This window comes from Talpa europaea (assembly GCF_964194135.1).
Source record: "Talpa europaea genome assembly, chromosome: 2".
NCBI classification, from domain to species: Eukaryota; Metazoa; Chordata; class Mammalia; order Eulipotyphla; family Talpidae; genus Talpa; species Talpa europaea.
The window spans coordinates 5619378-5635826 of record NC_140068.1 but is presented as its reverse complement, the minus strand read 5'-3'; the positions used below and the strand labels follow the sequence as shown (position 1 = coordinate 5635826).

General features: G+C 45.0%; 1 protein-coding gene across 1 annotated transcript in view; it reads right to left on the bottom strand.

The window, feature by feature from the left end:
• Positions 1 to 958: 958 nt before the first annotated feature.
• Positions 959 to 16449, bottom strand: part of CCDC170 (coiled-coil domain containing 170) — a gene marked incomplete at both ends in the record, with an annotated part of 72411 nt that continues 56920 nt past the window's right edge. The window contains 3 exons of the mRNA XM_084228798.1: positions 959 to 1159; positions 2896 to 3132; positions 14326 to 14568. Coding sequence (XP_084084924.1) covers positions 959 to 1159; positions 2896 to 3132; positions 14326 to 14568 — 681 coding nt within the window. The remainder of the gene's footprint in view (positions 1160 to 2895; positions 3133 to 14325; positions 14569 to 16449) is intronic.

Sequence of the window (16449 nt, the reverse complement as noted above, 5' to 3'; positions counted from 1 at the left end):
TTCATTTAATTAAATTTATTTATTTACTTTCTGACATCATTATTTATTGTTGTAGTGTTTGATTTTTCCCCTCAGGTGCAGTCCCCGTGGTTCCCCCACCACCAAAGCACCTGTGACCGTCACCACAGTCCCTGGTGCTCTTCCCTCCCCTGTTTTGATCCCTTTTCCTCCCCCTCTCTTGCTGGAGGCCTCAGATTTGTGGTGACTTTGCAAGTTTTGTCTTTTTCTTGACCCTTTGTTCGGTTTCTCTATAGTCCACATGTAAGTGAGACCATTTGATGTTGATCTTTTTCCTCCTGACTAATTTCGCTTAGCATATTCCCTTCCAGCTCCATCCATAGGCTGCTTTTTAAAGAAATCATATAGGTCACGTCCCAGTCATCAGTCCCAGTCATTTCTGTGCTTCAGTTCCTGACCTTGGGGATGTTTTCCTCCCTGTGCAGGCGATTTCCACCAGAAACAGGGGGCTGGAGAGACCAAGGACAGAGGTAGCAGAGAAGGCAGGGCCTTGGACTCAGAGCCAACATAAAATACCTTCTGATTCCATCACCAGCCCATCCTGAGTCGGTAACACACTCCGGAGAGGTTGTAAAATAAAAACGTTAGCTTTTCTGTGTGGTTATTATGAGAATCAAATTGGGGAGTCAGTTCCCTGACTTGTCATAGGTCCCCCGTAAATGTTAATTCCCTTCCACCATTTCCCATTCTCCATATGTAGTCGACTGGAATTTCCCTGGGCCGCAAAGTGCTAGCAAACGAAGTTAAGAGGTGCTTCCAGTGCCAACATTTTCCTGCAGCTGGCACCTTCGAGATCCCTTTCTCATGAACGACGGATTCTTGCTCCACCGTCAGAGTACACCCATTCACACACTGATCAAGTTTCAAAGGTTTGCGGAATCTGTGAAGATTAGAATTGTGTGTCATCTCTTAGCTCCACCTCCCTCGAGAGAGATGGCGTTCAATTTAGAGGTTTGAAGTGGCCTTGAGGGGGTCTCTCTCGCCCGCTGGCCACATCTCTGAGGCAAGCACACGGGACGAGGTGACACTGGTGCGAATGGATCAGTCTTTCCAGGCACTTGATGATCTCGTAGTCGGGAAGAGCGAGACTGGTCAGGTTCAAGCCCAGCATCTGGGAAACCACCTCCCTGAAGTCCACCAGCTGCAACATCAAGCAGAAAGGTGAACGGAGAGAACAAGGCGCATCAGCGGTCGCCGGGCCAAGGCAGAAGGAAAGACACACGGGTGTCAGGTAGGCGAAAGGCTTACTCTAGTCAACCTAAGGTCTCTGTTGATAAAATAAGCAGGCTGGCCTCCTAGATGACCTCGAAGGTTCTTCCTTCAGCAATTTCACAACCACTTTTCTGATGAGCTGATCCATGTGGTACTGACTACAGAGCCAGGCGTTCCCGTGAAGTAACCAGGGATGAGGAGGACCTCACTGCTCCCTCACCCCCGGGGTGGGGGCCACCACACGCCTCCCTGCCAGGGCTGTGCTGAAATCCGGGTCAAACAAAATGCTGACTGTGTGACTCCTGCGTAGCAGGGAGTGCTTTACACATGTTGGCGTGGCTGTGTCCCTGGGGACAAGCGCATGTGCCCTGAAACTTTAACAGGGTGAGGAGCCTCTTACACTAAAGGAAGAACAAATGGCAAGAGACAAAGAGCTGATGGGAAGAGGAGCACCTCTCAACGATGGGCAGGCTGCGCCCCGGTATCGGTCACCTAGGACTCTCTGGGACCACGAGGTGTCCATTCCAAAAAGGAAAATGCGGGAGGGCAGGAGGAGGACTAGAGACATTGGTTGAAATGTGCCTCCCACCCCTTTGAAGTCCAATAGCCTGGAGGCTGTGGTTCTAGGCTAAAACAGAGGTGGACAGATTGCGGGGGGCGGGGGAGGATCCCTGTGGGGGCGATGTCTGGGTCAGAGGCACCTGCCATTTCAGGAGGGACAGATGTTACACCCGAGACACCTGCCTTCCAGACTCTCCCAACTCTGCTCACTCACTTCGCAGCCTCCTTCCTGTGCTGAGTCCAATTTGGGAGCCACAGCAGCCTCTCAGCCAGGTCTCCTTCATGACAAAGCCGCCCTCAAACTCTTCCGCCCTTTTGAATATGGTCAAAGTGCTTAATTTCTGAGCGATTTCCCTCCAAGAACACTCACTCTTAAGAGTTTGATCTGCCTCACTCTGCCTGACACATGAGCCAAAGCAGAGGCAGCCAAAGAGAAAAAAAAATCCGAAGGTCAGAGTCCACCCTCTGGCCTTCTGAGCTCCAGAAAGGAGCGAGATGAAAGCCAAAGCAGCAGGGGTCAAGCTGCCCAGTACGTGTTTCTTTAAGCCTGACCGCCCGATGAGCTCCCCAGATAAAGCTCCCCGCCTTGGACCGGCCAGTGCTGAGCACTGTTTTACGGTGTACATCTGGGCTTGGTCGGCTGTAAGTCTCCATGCCATGGTTTGCTATTTGGGGTTGTTTCCTGCAACTGATCTCTGCTGGAGATAAGGGTCCCTGCAGAGACTAGAGTGCTGGTTAACCTCAGCAGATCTGAGATGATGCAAACTTCAGAGGCAGACAGAGAACAAACACAGAGCTCTCCACCTCCAGGACCTGGCCTGGCACAGGTTTTCCTTGGCTGTGATAAGAGCGTCTTTCTTTCCTACAATTCGTGCCACAAAAACATGAATTATTTCCTCTAGGGGGGGTAAATCCTAGCAGTTCTTTTAAGGCCAAAATAAAGCTAGAGGGCGGGCAGATAGGTTGAAATGACATCGACAGCTTTCTACGATGCTTATGAAGAATATGCTTACGCATTGCATAATCTTAGGAACACGTGAATCATCACGCATTTGCATCACCTTGCTCTCCTAAACAAGGTTTGCCCACCAGATTCCTACCCACCTGTTTTTCTCTCTTTTCAGCTTCTACCAGGGATTTTTTCAGCGTCTTCATTTCGCTGGTGACCACTTCGATCATGTTCCTGGCCCTCTCTTTATCCTCCTTGGCCTCGTGCTCTGTCGTGTCCAGCTCTGACTTAACAGACATCAACTTTTTCTCGGCTTTCTCCTTCATCTTCTCCAGTTTGTCTCTGGATTTATGTAGGTATTCAATGGCTTTGTTCTGTTCCAAAGTTTTAATCTAAGAAGTCAAGAGAATGCTGGTAATTTCTTTTGTGCTTATTTCAGAAAATAGCATAAACAAGACAAATCAGAAGTCAATGGAATTTTACGTAACTATTTTTTATGAATAAAGAATGGCATCTATCCCATTTCCACAGACATGGATAAGCACAGGTGTTGATGATCGTGTCTTAAGACAATTAGAGTGTGTAAAAGGCATACTTGAGTACTCTTATTTGGAAAATCAATGAGATAAAAGGCTGGATACCATGATTGTGGGGCTGAAACAGTCAAATAAAGTCTGTCAGTACCACCATAGATACTCATGCCACGTGCAGGTAAAAGCTAGGTGCACAATTTGTCCCTATCAAGGGTTATCCCTGGTATATAAACATTATGAAAAGCAAAATGCCTCCCTCTCATGGTATACCATGAGGAAGCCCCATCTAAAATCCACATGGCAAGCCTTCGTTACTGCAGTGAGAATTTTGCAGAAGAAATACCTTCTGGGGCCTCCCTGGTGAGGCAGGGAGTAAGTCTCAGCACTATCACGCTATTGCCAGCCACTGCAACATGAGTTTGATCCCCGGCCAGGGAGCAACCCACATGGCCCAGCAGACCTCTCCTGTCTCCCTGCTGCTCCTCTAAGCAGTATATTTCAGCAGATCTGCCTGTTCTGCTCCCTACTCTGTCTCTCGTGAATCCTTATACCCCTGCCCTCCTGACCTGTACCCCAGTTCTTGTATGCATGAATAAATAAAAATAAATCTTTAAAGAGAAAAAAGAAATACCTACTGACTTCACAAATGAGCACAGGAGGCAAGAGGGCTGGGGGGAGGGGGGTTCCTCTCTCTAAGAAGCTGTCCCAGGATCTTAAAGCCAAAACTTCTAGAACTTCTTGAAGTATATTTTCTTCATTAACTTAGGATTTAAATTATACCAGTTATATGCTTGCTGTTCTTCAAATTGTACAAATCTATGCCTTTAAAAATTATGCTAGATCCGCTTACAGAAGAAATTTGTGCAAAAGGGAATGAAATTCTGATACGTACTACAACACTGATGAACCTCAAAGATATTCTTCTACATGAAACAAGCCAGACTCAAAAGGTCAGATGTTGTATATCTCTACTTAGGTGACATAGCTGGGATAGGCTAATTTATTAAGATAGACAGTAGACAGAAGTTACTGAGAGCTGGAGTGTGGAGATTAGTATGTAATGGACACAGAGTTTTGAATGACAATGACAAAAAGTTCTGGAAGTGGATAGCGGTGATGTGTGCACAATATTGTGAATATTCTTTATTCCATTTATATGAAAGATCCAGAAAAGTCCTCCACCAACTGGTGGGAGGGCAGAATGAGGAGCAACTAGTAACAGGTACCAAGTTTCTTTTTGAATGATGAAAATGTGGTATCTATAATTAAATAAAGGTGATATCTATACAATTCCATGAGTCTATTAACCACCACTGAATTATCACCTTAAAAGGGTGTGTTCTAGGGTATGTGAATTGCATCTTAATACTTCTGTTAAAGTATATTTATTTTTTTAAAGATTTATTTACTTATTCATACAAGAACTGGGGTACAGGGCAGAGGTGTGGGGGTGAGAGAATCTACCAGAGACTGGGGAACAGAACAGGTGGATCGGCTGAAATACACTGCTGAGGGGAGCAGCAGGCGAGACAGGAGAGGTCTGCTGGGCAGCTTCCCGGCCGGGATGCAGTGGCTGTGGACAACTTCATAGTGCTAGGACTTAACCCCTTGGGCCACAAGGGAGGGCCTTGAAAGTATTTTTATAGAGAAGTATTTTTATAGCACCAAAATAAATTACTTTGAAATAAGTAAGTAATACGGAATGAACATCACGCAAACAAAGACCAGTAACATTCTAAATTTAGTTCTGAGATTCCAAAGGGGTCAGACATGGTCTACAGGCATATTCTCAAAGAAAAATATAATTTGGGGTTTGGTTCTGTTGAAAACCATTTAAAAATTACATAGTGAGTATTTACAGTCTCCTCCCCACCCTCCTGTCTCCCCACTTCTTTCCACAGAAGGAGAGAGACGCATGTGCTGTATTCGCCCCCCCAAAACCTACTACTCCCACCACAGAAACTGGGTAAAATGGGCAGCGTCAGTGAGGGGGATGAAAGCCTGAGGGACTAAATTGATCTACAAGGTAAAGCTCTAATTAAAAACATGGGCAGGATGAGTATATATTAAGTAGGTACAGAAACTGCTTCTGTGAAGAAACTTAAAAAGGTAGAAGAGGTCATTGTGAGGTGGCAGAGATGTCACATGGCAAGGAAATAAGGGAGAAAGAGAACTGGTAAAAGAGAAAGAGAAGTGCCCATTCTATGCAAAAATAAATCAATAAAATCTTTTTTTAAAAAAAGGAAAACATTGCCACTTTTGATGAATGAAATCCCTCTTCGTATTTTTCTTTTCCTTTTTTTTTTGAGTAATGATCATAAAGCTACAATTACCATTTAGTTGTAGACTGCTGACTATTTACTGGTAAGGGTTTTGAGGTGGTTGTGACATATGTAGATTATTTTTGGAGGCTACTACTAGCCTCACGCTTGGGTACACTTCACAGTGATTGAGCATCAGAATTATGGTGCAAAGAACACAAGGTGACCTGATCTAAGTACGCCAGGAAGGTTCCTGGAATACTGCTGGAAAGTCCAAGGAAAGTTAGAAAGTTTTCTAAGACTGGATTTATGATGTGGCACAGAGGAAAAGTGACTGCTTAGGAGATGGATGCGCAGATGGAAAATGAGATTTATACCATTTTATGTGATGAGGGGTTCAAAATAAGCCTCCCCAAAATGTGCTGCTGTGGCATGTGGCACATACTGCCGAAGGTAATCAAGACCCAGCAGGTTACAAAAACAAACCTTTTACTTCCCTAACTAGCTGAAATCATTTAGACAGAAGGCCTGGCCCAAAGCTGACTTTTTATCTGAATGACCCATCTGTATGGCAGGGCAAACATCTAATCACCAAACATCTGCTCTTCTCATCCTTTTGTGAACTATCCTTCTCCCCTTTGAAGTCCCGGGCCTCTGCCCATTTCTTAGCTCATCATGACACATGAACTTCATTTGCCTGTAAAGCCCCATATCTTTGTGGCTCCCATTCATACAATATTAAATTTGTTTTTCTCCTGTTAATCTGTCCTTTATTACAGAATGTGTCTCAGCCAAGAACCAAAGACAGGAAGAAAATTCTTTTTCCTCCCCTACAGTGACTTCACTAAATTGAGGAAGCCTATATCAAACACCTAAACTGGAAAACTACATTTACCAAGCCTCCCCTGGTGGCGCAGGTGGTTGAGCGCCGCGCTGTGAAGCTGTCCGCAGCCTCTGCAGTGCCGGTTAGATCCCAGCCGGCAGGACGAGGGTCCCACATGGTGTGTAGATCTCTACTGTCACACCCGCTGCTTCCCTCAGCAGTGTATTTCATCAGTCTGCCTGTTCTGCTCCCCTCTCATCCTCCTGCACATCTGGCCTGTACCCTGGTTCTTGTGGAAAATAAATAAATAAATCTTTCAAAAAAAAAAAAAAAAAACTATTTACATTTACCTACCAGAATACAAACAACTACTTAAGAGAGTCAATTCCTTTCCAGAAGAGAAGAGGTCCATGGCAGATTTATACAGAAAAGCTCAAAGCTTTTAAGTTAGTTGCATGTAGAAGAGGAAATCCCTTTGAAAACTGATAGCTACTGACTTCCAACCCATAAGACATAAGAACAACCAGTGCACTTGGGAAACATCTCAGAAATTAAATGCCAAGATATGTGGGAAAAGGGACTCTGAATCGGTCTTTTATCAATGAAATGGTACCAGCAGAGCTGACCTTGGGGCTTATTCATGGATTCCAAGTTATCAAACCCCATATTTAAATGTGAACTGTATATCAGATACCAGTCTATTGGAGAATTGTCTCAATGTTTATTCCTGAGTGTGACAACTGTACAATGGTCACACACAAGACCATTCTTGCTCTTAAGAGATAGGTGGTCAGCATTTAGGGGTGAAGTGTTACTATGTCTGCAACTTACTCAAATGGTTCAGAAAAAAAAATTAGGCAACATGTAGCAATTGGTAAAATGTTGGCAATGAATAGTTGCTACAGAAGAATAAAAGAGTTTATTCAGCAAGAGTGTGGAGTGTGGAGAAAAATTAACCCTATTACACTGTTGGTTGCAATGTTGACTGGTTCAGCCCCTACGGAAAAGAGTGGAGATTCCTCCAAAGACTAAAAATGGATTCACCATATGACCCAGCAATTCCACTCCTAGGCATCTACCTAAAGAGCACAAAAATACTAATTCGAAGAGAAACCTGCATTCCTATGTTTACAGCACCACTATTCACAACAGCCAAGATATGGAAGCAACCTAAATGCCCCAGAACAGATAAGTGGATCAAGAAGATGTGGTTACATATACACCATGGAATATTACTCAGCAATCAAAAAAGATAAACTCATGCCATTTGCAGCAACATGGTTATAACTGGAAGGGATTAATTCTAAGCAAAGTGAGTTAGAAGGAGAAAGATAATACCAGATGGTTTCCCTTATATGTGAAATCTAGAGAAACCAAACAAAGGATCACAAAGACAAACTATAAGACTGACCCTTGAAAGCAGATCTTAGATCTGAGACATGCAGAAGCGGGAGAGGAGGGAAGGGGTGGGGGGAGTAGGGAGGAGGTTGGTGAAGGACTATGGGTGCTTTGTCTGTGGGAAAATTATAGTGACCACACATGAGGGGAGAAATTCTATAGTGTGAAAAAATAAACAAGGGTGTTTTTAAAAACTTTAAACTAAAAAAAAGACAGTTATTGCACTATTCTTGCAACTATTGTAAAGATTTGAAATTTTTCAAAATAAAAAGTTGGGAAAGGAAATCACACATGTAATTCATGATGTAATTCAAAATTTTTAAAGACATACATACGTTCATTTAGAAATTATGTAAACAACTGCTCTAAATAACAAACTGTGGATTAGCCAACATTTTACAACTTGGGGACACTGGCTAGATGAACTAAGTATTAATTTTAAAACAAAGTTATCCTCTTTAAAAAAAAGTTATCTCCATTTAAAACGAGATTCCCTTCATGCGTAACCTGTCTCGATGCTGCAGACAAAATATGTGGCTGGGAAGGTGCAGGGATTGGTACACTGAATTCAAACGCTTATATTAACAATCGAGGAGATTCATTTCGCTTTTCAGCTCAGCCTGGAACAGCACTTAAGTGGGCCCTCTATCAAAGGCGATGGAACACAGCTTGCAGAACCAGAAGTATATAAATCAAGTCCTAATGAGAAGAATTTATAGCCAAGAATTTCTGAAAAACAGGACTTTATCGCAGTTGTGAAGGTTGTCTGAATTCTTGTTGTCAGGGAGCCAGAGCAAGCAGCAGAGCCCAGAGCCACATCGCCAGCACGGAACTAGCAGCCAGACTCAGGGATGGAGGCTTCAGCCTCCAAATCAAAGCCAACAAATGAGCTTCCTGGGTGTGGGGCAGGCTCAGGGGGGTTCTAATCCCCTTGGGTCTCAGACCCAGCCCAGAGTTCAGTGGCTGACAGTGCTTCTAATGCCACGGCTGGGGGACTAAGTTGGCCATATGCAAGGCAGACAGGCGCCCAGGCCCAGAGAGGATGGAGAAGCTTCCGAGCATGCTTTCCCTCTGGTGAGCACCGTATCTGGTGTTGAGGATAAGAACCACAACATCTGGAGAACAACTCCCTCTCAGTTTTAAGAGTCAAAAGCCCCCAAAGAGAAGGTGGTTAAATTTAAAAACTGATATACTGAAAATAACTCTTAGATTCCGTGAAACCATAGTGGTTACGGGGCTGGTGGGGGGATGGGGGGGGGGTTTAGTGGGGAGGAGAGGGGCAGGGCAGGGGGAGGGCACTGGCACCGGAACTTTGGTGGCAGGGAGCGAAGCATGTGCACCTTTGAAGGCGTGAGGTCGCACTCCCAAAATTATGGAGTTATGTAAGTGAGCGGCAAATCAATACAAGTTTGTAAAGAATTTTGAAAATTCTGCTATGTTGCTCGTTCTGGTTGGGGATTTTCAAGAGGCTGCAGTGCAGAGGCCGTGCTGCGGGGCCAGGCAGTGTGCGCAGGTGCTTCGAAGGCCGCAGAACTAGCAGCATCTCCCCACTGGCCCACACGGATGGGGCGTCCCTCCCAAAGGGAACCTCAACGTTAAAGAGGAGGAAACCACAGCAGGAATCAAGGAGATGTCCCCCTTTCCAGTCTGGGCACAGCTGCACTCCCCCACCACCCCACGCCCGGGAGGGTCTTCTCCTAGGCACAGGGGGCTCAGCACAATCCAGGGTCAATGGGTCTAGTACTCAGAGCTGAATCCAACAACGTAGGTTAGGAAAAAAAGAGATAAAGAAAGGCTGTCTGGGGCCTCCTTGGTGGCACAAGGGGTTAAGATGCAACCTATGAAGCTGTCCGCAGCCTCTGCAGCACGAGTTTGATCCCCAGCCTGGGAGGAGACCCACATGGCGCACAGACCTCTCCTGACATGCCCGCTGCTCCCCTCAGCAGTGTATTTCAGTCAGTCTGCCTGTTCTGTTCCCCGCTCTGTCTCTAATGAATTCTCTCACCCCCTGCACCTCTGGCCTATACCCCAGATCTTGTATGCATAAATAAATACATCTTAAAAAAAAAAAAAAAGAAAGAAAGAAAGGTTGTCTGGGCTGGGGTGGAGAAAATTCTGGAGAGGGGAAGGAGCATGTGGAAGGCTCTCCTGTGTTTCCTTGAGAGATGACCTGGAAGAGAGTGATGACTTTCCATTAGCTTTCGGTTGTCTGATGACAGAATTTTGGCCACAGTGGCTCCTAAGACAAGGTCACATGGTATAAGCTGAAAACGGATAGCTCCCCACCCAACACGGATTCTTCCCGTCCTTCTTACTGCCCAGAATAAAGACCCATTTCCCGGGCTGAGTTGATCGATTAGCAATAATCGCGCTTGGATAAACCTCACTGGCTACAATACTGCCACTGTGCAAAGCTGTGAGTTCATCTGAGTGAGGTCTGTGACCCAAGTATCGGCCAATGGAGACACAACAGGAATGGCACTGCTCCTGGAAAGCGGCATGCAGGGTGCCCTCCTATCTTTCCTCCTGCCCTGCGGCCAGAATGAGGTCAGAGGCCCAGCAGCTAGGCTAGGTGAGGGTGGACCCTAAATCCAATGATGGATATTCTTAAAATATACAGAAATGGAGAGACACACAGAAGGGACGGTCATGCCGTGATAGAGAGACGGAGCAGAGACTGGGTTACACAGCCGCATGCCAGGGAGAGCCAGCAGCAACAGAGGCCGGAGCAAGGCATGGAATGGTTCTCCATCAGATCCTCCAGAAGGATCACATCTTGGTCAGTCCTGATTGCAGATTTCAGGCCTCCAGACCTGGGAGACAATCAGCCTGTGTTGTATAAGGCACACTGTCTGTGGTCATTGGGTATGGCAGCCCCAAGAAACTAATACAGGAAGGTGGGTCTTGCTGTTGATCACAGATCTAGAGATGCCCAGCTTTCCTCAGCTCTGTCTCTTTTAATTTCTTTCTTAACAATTTCTCTCCTGGTTAAAATTCTCCAATGAGTCCCCAAAACCCAAAGGATACATGCAAGCATTACAGCACGACCCACATAGAGCCATGACCCAGATTCTTCATCCACCACCCTGGACTCCCAGGAATTACCAGGTGTCAGCAACAGTCAACCGGAGCTTCTGCTCCCTGCCTATTGCCTTTCATCGTCACTCGTTATCACTCTCTCCTTCCATCTATTGTCTATATTCCAATAATCCCCATCCAGCCCCTATAATTTTTGCCAAATCCACATACCACCTATATCAATATGTTCCCTTAACTTAGCCACCCTTTTTAAACTTAAAGCAAATGTATTTATTTGGTAAGGAATTTTATATGGTTTCAACAGAATTTGCCACAAATAGAAGATAACAAAGAGAAATATCGTGTAATAAAAAAAAGACCGTATTACTAGCTACAATTACTTGTGCTCAGCACCCAGCTTTTGGCTTAGTTTTGCTGGAAAAAAAGCAGACTGGCAAGTAAGTGTTCTAGAAGTATAAGGACATCATAACCTCAAATTAAGATTTTTCTCCTTGACAGTGAAATAATTGAAAGAGAAATGAAAGGAAATCCATTTTTTACTTCAGGATAGAACATTATATAATCTTCCATGGACTCTCAGAAACATTTTGTGTGTCCCCAGAGGTACACGCCCCATGGCTGAGGCTGGAAACTGATGCTGGCTTTGGACCTCCTCAAACCAGACACGATTCCAGACCTCGCATGGCAGAATCCCGTCGCTCAGAGAGCAAAACTCAATGACAAGCACCAGACTTGCTCGTGAGAAGGTTGAGTGGAAAGACCTCTTCTAAATAATTATAATAATCCAGATGAAAAATCGTGCAGGCTGGGATTCAAGCAGAAGTCGTGGAGACCAAATGGCACTTATTCCTGGAACAGCCTCAATTCGCAATCGCTCTTTTCCTGCTTCTGCCGTCTGCTCCCAGGAGGGGCAGCTCTCACCATCCCACCCACCCACCTACCCCCACCCCACCACCCTGCCCCCCCAACCCCCCCACCCCACCAACACCTTTTCTGGTTCACACGACTGCCTTGGCCCAGGCATCCTCCAGGTACCCAGTACCCTCCATCTAGATGCCCTGACTCAGACCCAGGCCCAGGCTGCAGGCCCCGGGCCATTCACCTCTTGCCACAGCTCCTCATTTCCTCTCACAGCTCCCAGACACCACTCGGCAGGTCACAGAGATGGGAATCCCTGGCTGCATCGTTTCCACCTCTGCTGCTAGACTCTGGCCTGCCAGACTCCGTGTTTCTGCAGGACAATCATGTTAAGGCTCTGGACTTGCAATTCTGAAGTTTTCATCAGCCGCACTTAGCAGGGATCAAATGAGTGACGGCAGCAACCATTATTTACATCGTACGGAACTGCCTGTTTATTAACTGTTTCATTTCACTTTAAATTGACATTATTTAGACACATGCTGAGCTGACTGGAATCTACAAGTTAATGTCACAGCCCTCCCTTGGACCCAGTCAGCTTCATTCAGAGAGGGAGTTTCAGGTCCTTGGAGACAAGAGTCAAGCAGACTCCTAGTGGAGGGAAGCCAGGGTCTCAATGGCGAGGTATGGATGTGGCATAAAAACCAAAGCAGGAATGGGGGCTCGGTCAAGAAGGGAGATTTTACAATTGAGTAAGCAACAAATAAACAGCAGGGCTGAGTATGATCTGATTCACTAAGTCCTGCTTCTTAATTTCTCCTGAGGACAGGGTTCATCTCACCACCGGAGAAAAGGGCCTGTTTGTAAGGACCCAGTCACCAGGGGGCGGGGGTGGGGAGCCAGGCAGCTGTCACTGCCCTTCTCACCACCATGCCTGCCTTGTTTCTGAAACGCACTGCAGGCTTCTTAGGAATACCTGACTCAGGTCCCTCTGGGAAGCCCATGGTAATGTACTAGACTTAACATCGTTCCCACGGAGCCATCTCCAGGAATCACCAGACTCTTGACTATGCTGTCTCTCCCCTCTGACTTTGTGGCGTTCTGCAGAGCTCGCAGTGGTCAGAAAATCCACAAGCTCTTTAGCCCCTTCCCGCGATCAGAGATTTCTTTGCAGAAGTGAAACTACTACATGGACACATCCTTCCACTGAAATATGCCCTCTTTTCCTTGAGACCCCCAAGAGGCTGAATTTACCTCCCTGGCTTGAAATCCAACTTCATCTTATTTATCATTCCTGTTCTAGGCACTGGTACCAAACTGCTTAATACCAATTATGGGAGCAATTCTCATCTTTCCGCCAACACCAGAAAGCCAGTGAGTAAAAGAGAGTCTCCTTAGCCCATGGTCACTGGCGGAGCAGGAGGAGCAGGTGGATGCTCCTGGCAGGACTCTGGGATAAACCAAGGTGCCCCTGCATTCCCTTGAGCTGGACACTACCATGGAAATGCAGACAAGTTGCCTCCTTTATCCCCAAACCCACTTGAACACAAATGGAGGAATTTTAAAGGGTTTAAGAGACACTTTACCAAAGATCAAATGTTTGGTCCACATACACACTTGGGACCCGGAGAAATGCTTCCCCATAGACCTGTGGTCTGTACAGTGAAGTGCACACCAAGAAACATTTAAAGATTATGGCCATGGAAAGCAGAGGTCCCCAACTTTGCACTCTCCCAGCTATGATGAACATCTTCTTCCTCTGTCACTTCTTTGGTGTCTATGGAATAGAATTTTCCAGTGGGTCTAGCTGGGCAATTTCCTTTTTCCCCATCAAATCAATGATTGTTATGTCCTCTTCTGCCTTGGAAAAGGGATACCAGAGAGTTCAAAACAAGACTCAGATTGAAACAATAGGGAAAAAAACTCTTTAAAATCCACAGTGTTGGGCCTCCCTGGTGGCGCAAGGGGTTAAGCACCATACAATGAAGCTGTCTGCAGCCTCTGCAGCACGAGTTCAACCCCCAGCCAGGGAGCAACCCACATGGTGCAGCAGACCTCTCCTGTCTCGCCCGCTGCTCCCCTCAGCAGTGGATTTCAGTCGATCCGCCTGTTCTGTTCCCTACTCTGTCTCTGGTGAATCCTCTCTCCCCCCTCCACACCACCAGACTGTATCCCAGTTCTTGTATGCATAAATAAATAAATCTTTAAAAAAGTAGATAAATAAATAAATAATAAAATCCACAGAGTTGCTAAGACAACCAGACCAACTTCCGGGAGAGGCTGGGAACTTGCAGTGCATCATGTCTTTGGATCCCGTTCTGTGTGAGCACTTGGTAACGTGTCCAATTTCCCATTTCTTCCCCATGCAAATTTCCACGTAAGAATGCCTACATGCACCCTGATATCACAGTCACCCCCACTTTTTCCATCCTTCACATCAGAATAACAGACTTCACACAGCAACTGTAGCTTCCTTTTAAACATCGAAGACACACTAAATTCATGGACTATGCTGATGTGTGTGATTTTTTGCATTTTTCTCACAACTCTAGAAAACCAGAGAGAGTGTTTCCCCTTTTTTCCCCAGCGTGACATTAGAAGGCTGGCACTCTTTTGTACAAACTTTTATAGGAACCTGCAAAAAGCAGCAAAGAAATGATGCTGGGCACTTGCCTTAAGCTCATTGGTGTCGGCCAGTTTGGCTTTCAGTTCAGTGTTCAGTTCTCGGCACTCACTCAGCTCCTTCTGCAGCCTCTCTACCTTCTTCTGCAATTTCCTCATGGCGAGATTGGCCTCGTCCCTCTCCACAGCCAACGCCGTCCGCACCTGCTTCTCCTCCTCCAGCCGAGTGATTTTCTGCCGGAGAAGGTTCATGTGCAGCTCTTTGCTCTCCAGTCTTTCTTTCTCGGTCTTTAGCTGGTTTGATCACAAGGATTTTAAAAATAAAAACTGAATCAGTAGATATAGGTGACTTGTTCAGATAATCTCTGTTGACGGAGAAACTAACTTGTAAACCATTAAAAAAAAAATCACTGGATTCCTTTTCCTGATCACATTTTTAATTCGTATTTCTTCCCAGGATTAACTTTGGAATAGCAAAATATGAGGCCAATAAGCCACAGAAAAAGTGCAAAATGGGTTTTCAACATTTGATTCCTTAGGCATTCCTTATCATAATAAAAATGTAAAATTACATTTAAAGGTAAAGTGGGGTTATCAAAGGAAGAATATAGTCAGAGAGAGAGACAAAATCCTCTCTAGCTCCACAGGAACCACTCTACTTACACTGGTCTTTTTTGAAAGAAGATATAAATTAATGCTGACAACCTAGACTAATCACAATCCCTTAGCCCCAGGTGGAGTGACACCAAACAAGAGAAGTGACATATTCTTAAAGAAAGGAGATTTTTAAGAAAGCTTTGTCTATTTTAAATCTTAGAAAAAGGAGTGACTTTGGGAGGGTTGTAAATGATGTTGTATTATATGCCAACCTATTCCATCCTCAACCCAAGTAGGGAACAAGGTCTTCAACCAGCACTCATCATGGACAATGAAATTTGATGAAGGAAATTACAGTGATTTTTAGTAAAAGATTATGGACTGTGATAGGGAAAAAAATTCTTCTGGGTTTCTCATGTCATAATTAGTGGATGAAATATTAAGTGCAGAAACCTTTTTCATCTGTTACAAACATTGGGAATTGAAATTATACAAAATTATAGAATGTTCGATTTGAAGATGGTCCCATTTTCCCTAATTACATATTCTGCATTTGTCAAACATTTGAAGGTATGAATGACTCCCTGAAATGTGTGTTAAAGTGTCTGGCCTGTAAGATGCCAGCAATATCTATAACCAGATCCTTTTTTTTAATGTTTATTGAGGTAACGATGGTTAACAACACAGTACATATTTTAGGGGTAGATGTTCACACCTGTCCAAGTGTATATAATCATACCCCACCAACATCAAAGCACAAAGAGTAACCACTATAGTCCATTGGGGACCCCCAAATTCATTTGTAACAAGGCTCTTCCTTAAGCTTCTTCATGTCAAATTCCACTCGATGCCAAATTTACCTCATAACTTCTAATACACTGGTAGTTCTATTAATTATATAATACTTAAAGAGAACAGTGCCAGAGTTTAAAAAGAACCAATTCTTTGAGAGCTTTAGAAAGAACTGAAGTTCAATTTGACATCTTGATGGTTGTCTGTTGTCTTTTATAAAATATTCCTAAAATATAGCAAATGGAGATGAGGTCAAATGTGAATAGAGCATCTTCTAGGAGCCAAGAGTTCACAAATGTTATTTATTAAAAATTAGCAGCCTCCGGCCTCCCCTGGTGGCACAGCAGTTGAGTGCTGGGCTGCGAAGTGCCCACAGCCTCTGCAGTGCTGGTTTGATCCCCGCCCGCAGGCGAGGGTCCCACATGGCGCACAGACCTCTCCTGCTGCCCACTGCTCCCCTCAGCAGTGTATTTCGTCAGTCTGCCTGTTCTGTTCCCTGCTGTGGCTCTGGTGAATTCTGTCACCCTCTCGTGCTTCTGACTGTACCCAGTGCTTGTATAAATAAATAAATCTTCAAAAAAAAATTTAGCAGCCTCACATGGTAGGTATCACCCCCACCTGAAATATGAGGAGACAGAGACAGAGAGATATGTCATTTGCCCAAGGTCACACAGTTCAGTGAAATCAAAGTGAGAACCCAGATATAACTCATCACATAGCCTGAACACTCTTAATTCTACCAAGAATTCTCTTAAGAACCATTAAAAGAGTACATCTGTTTTCCTC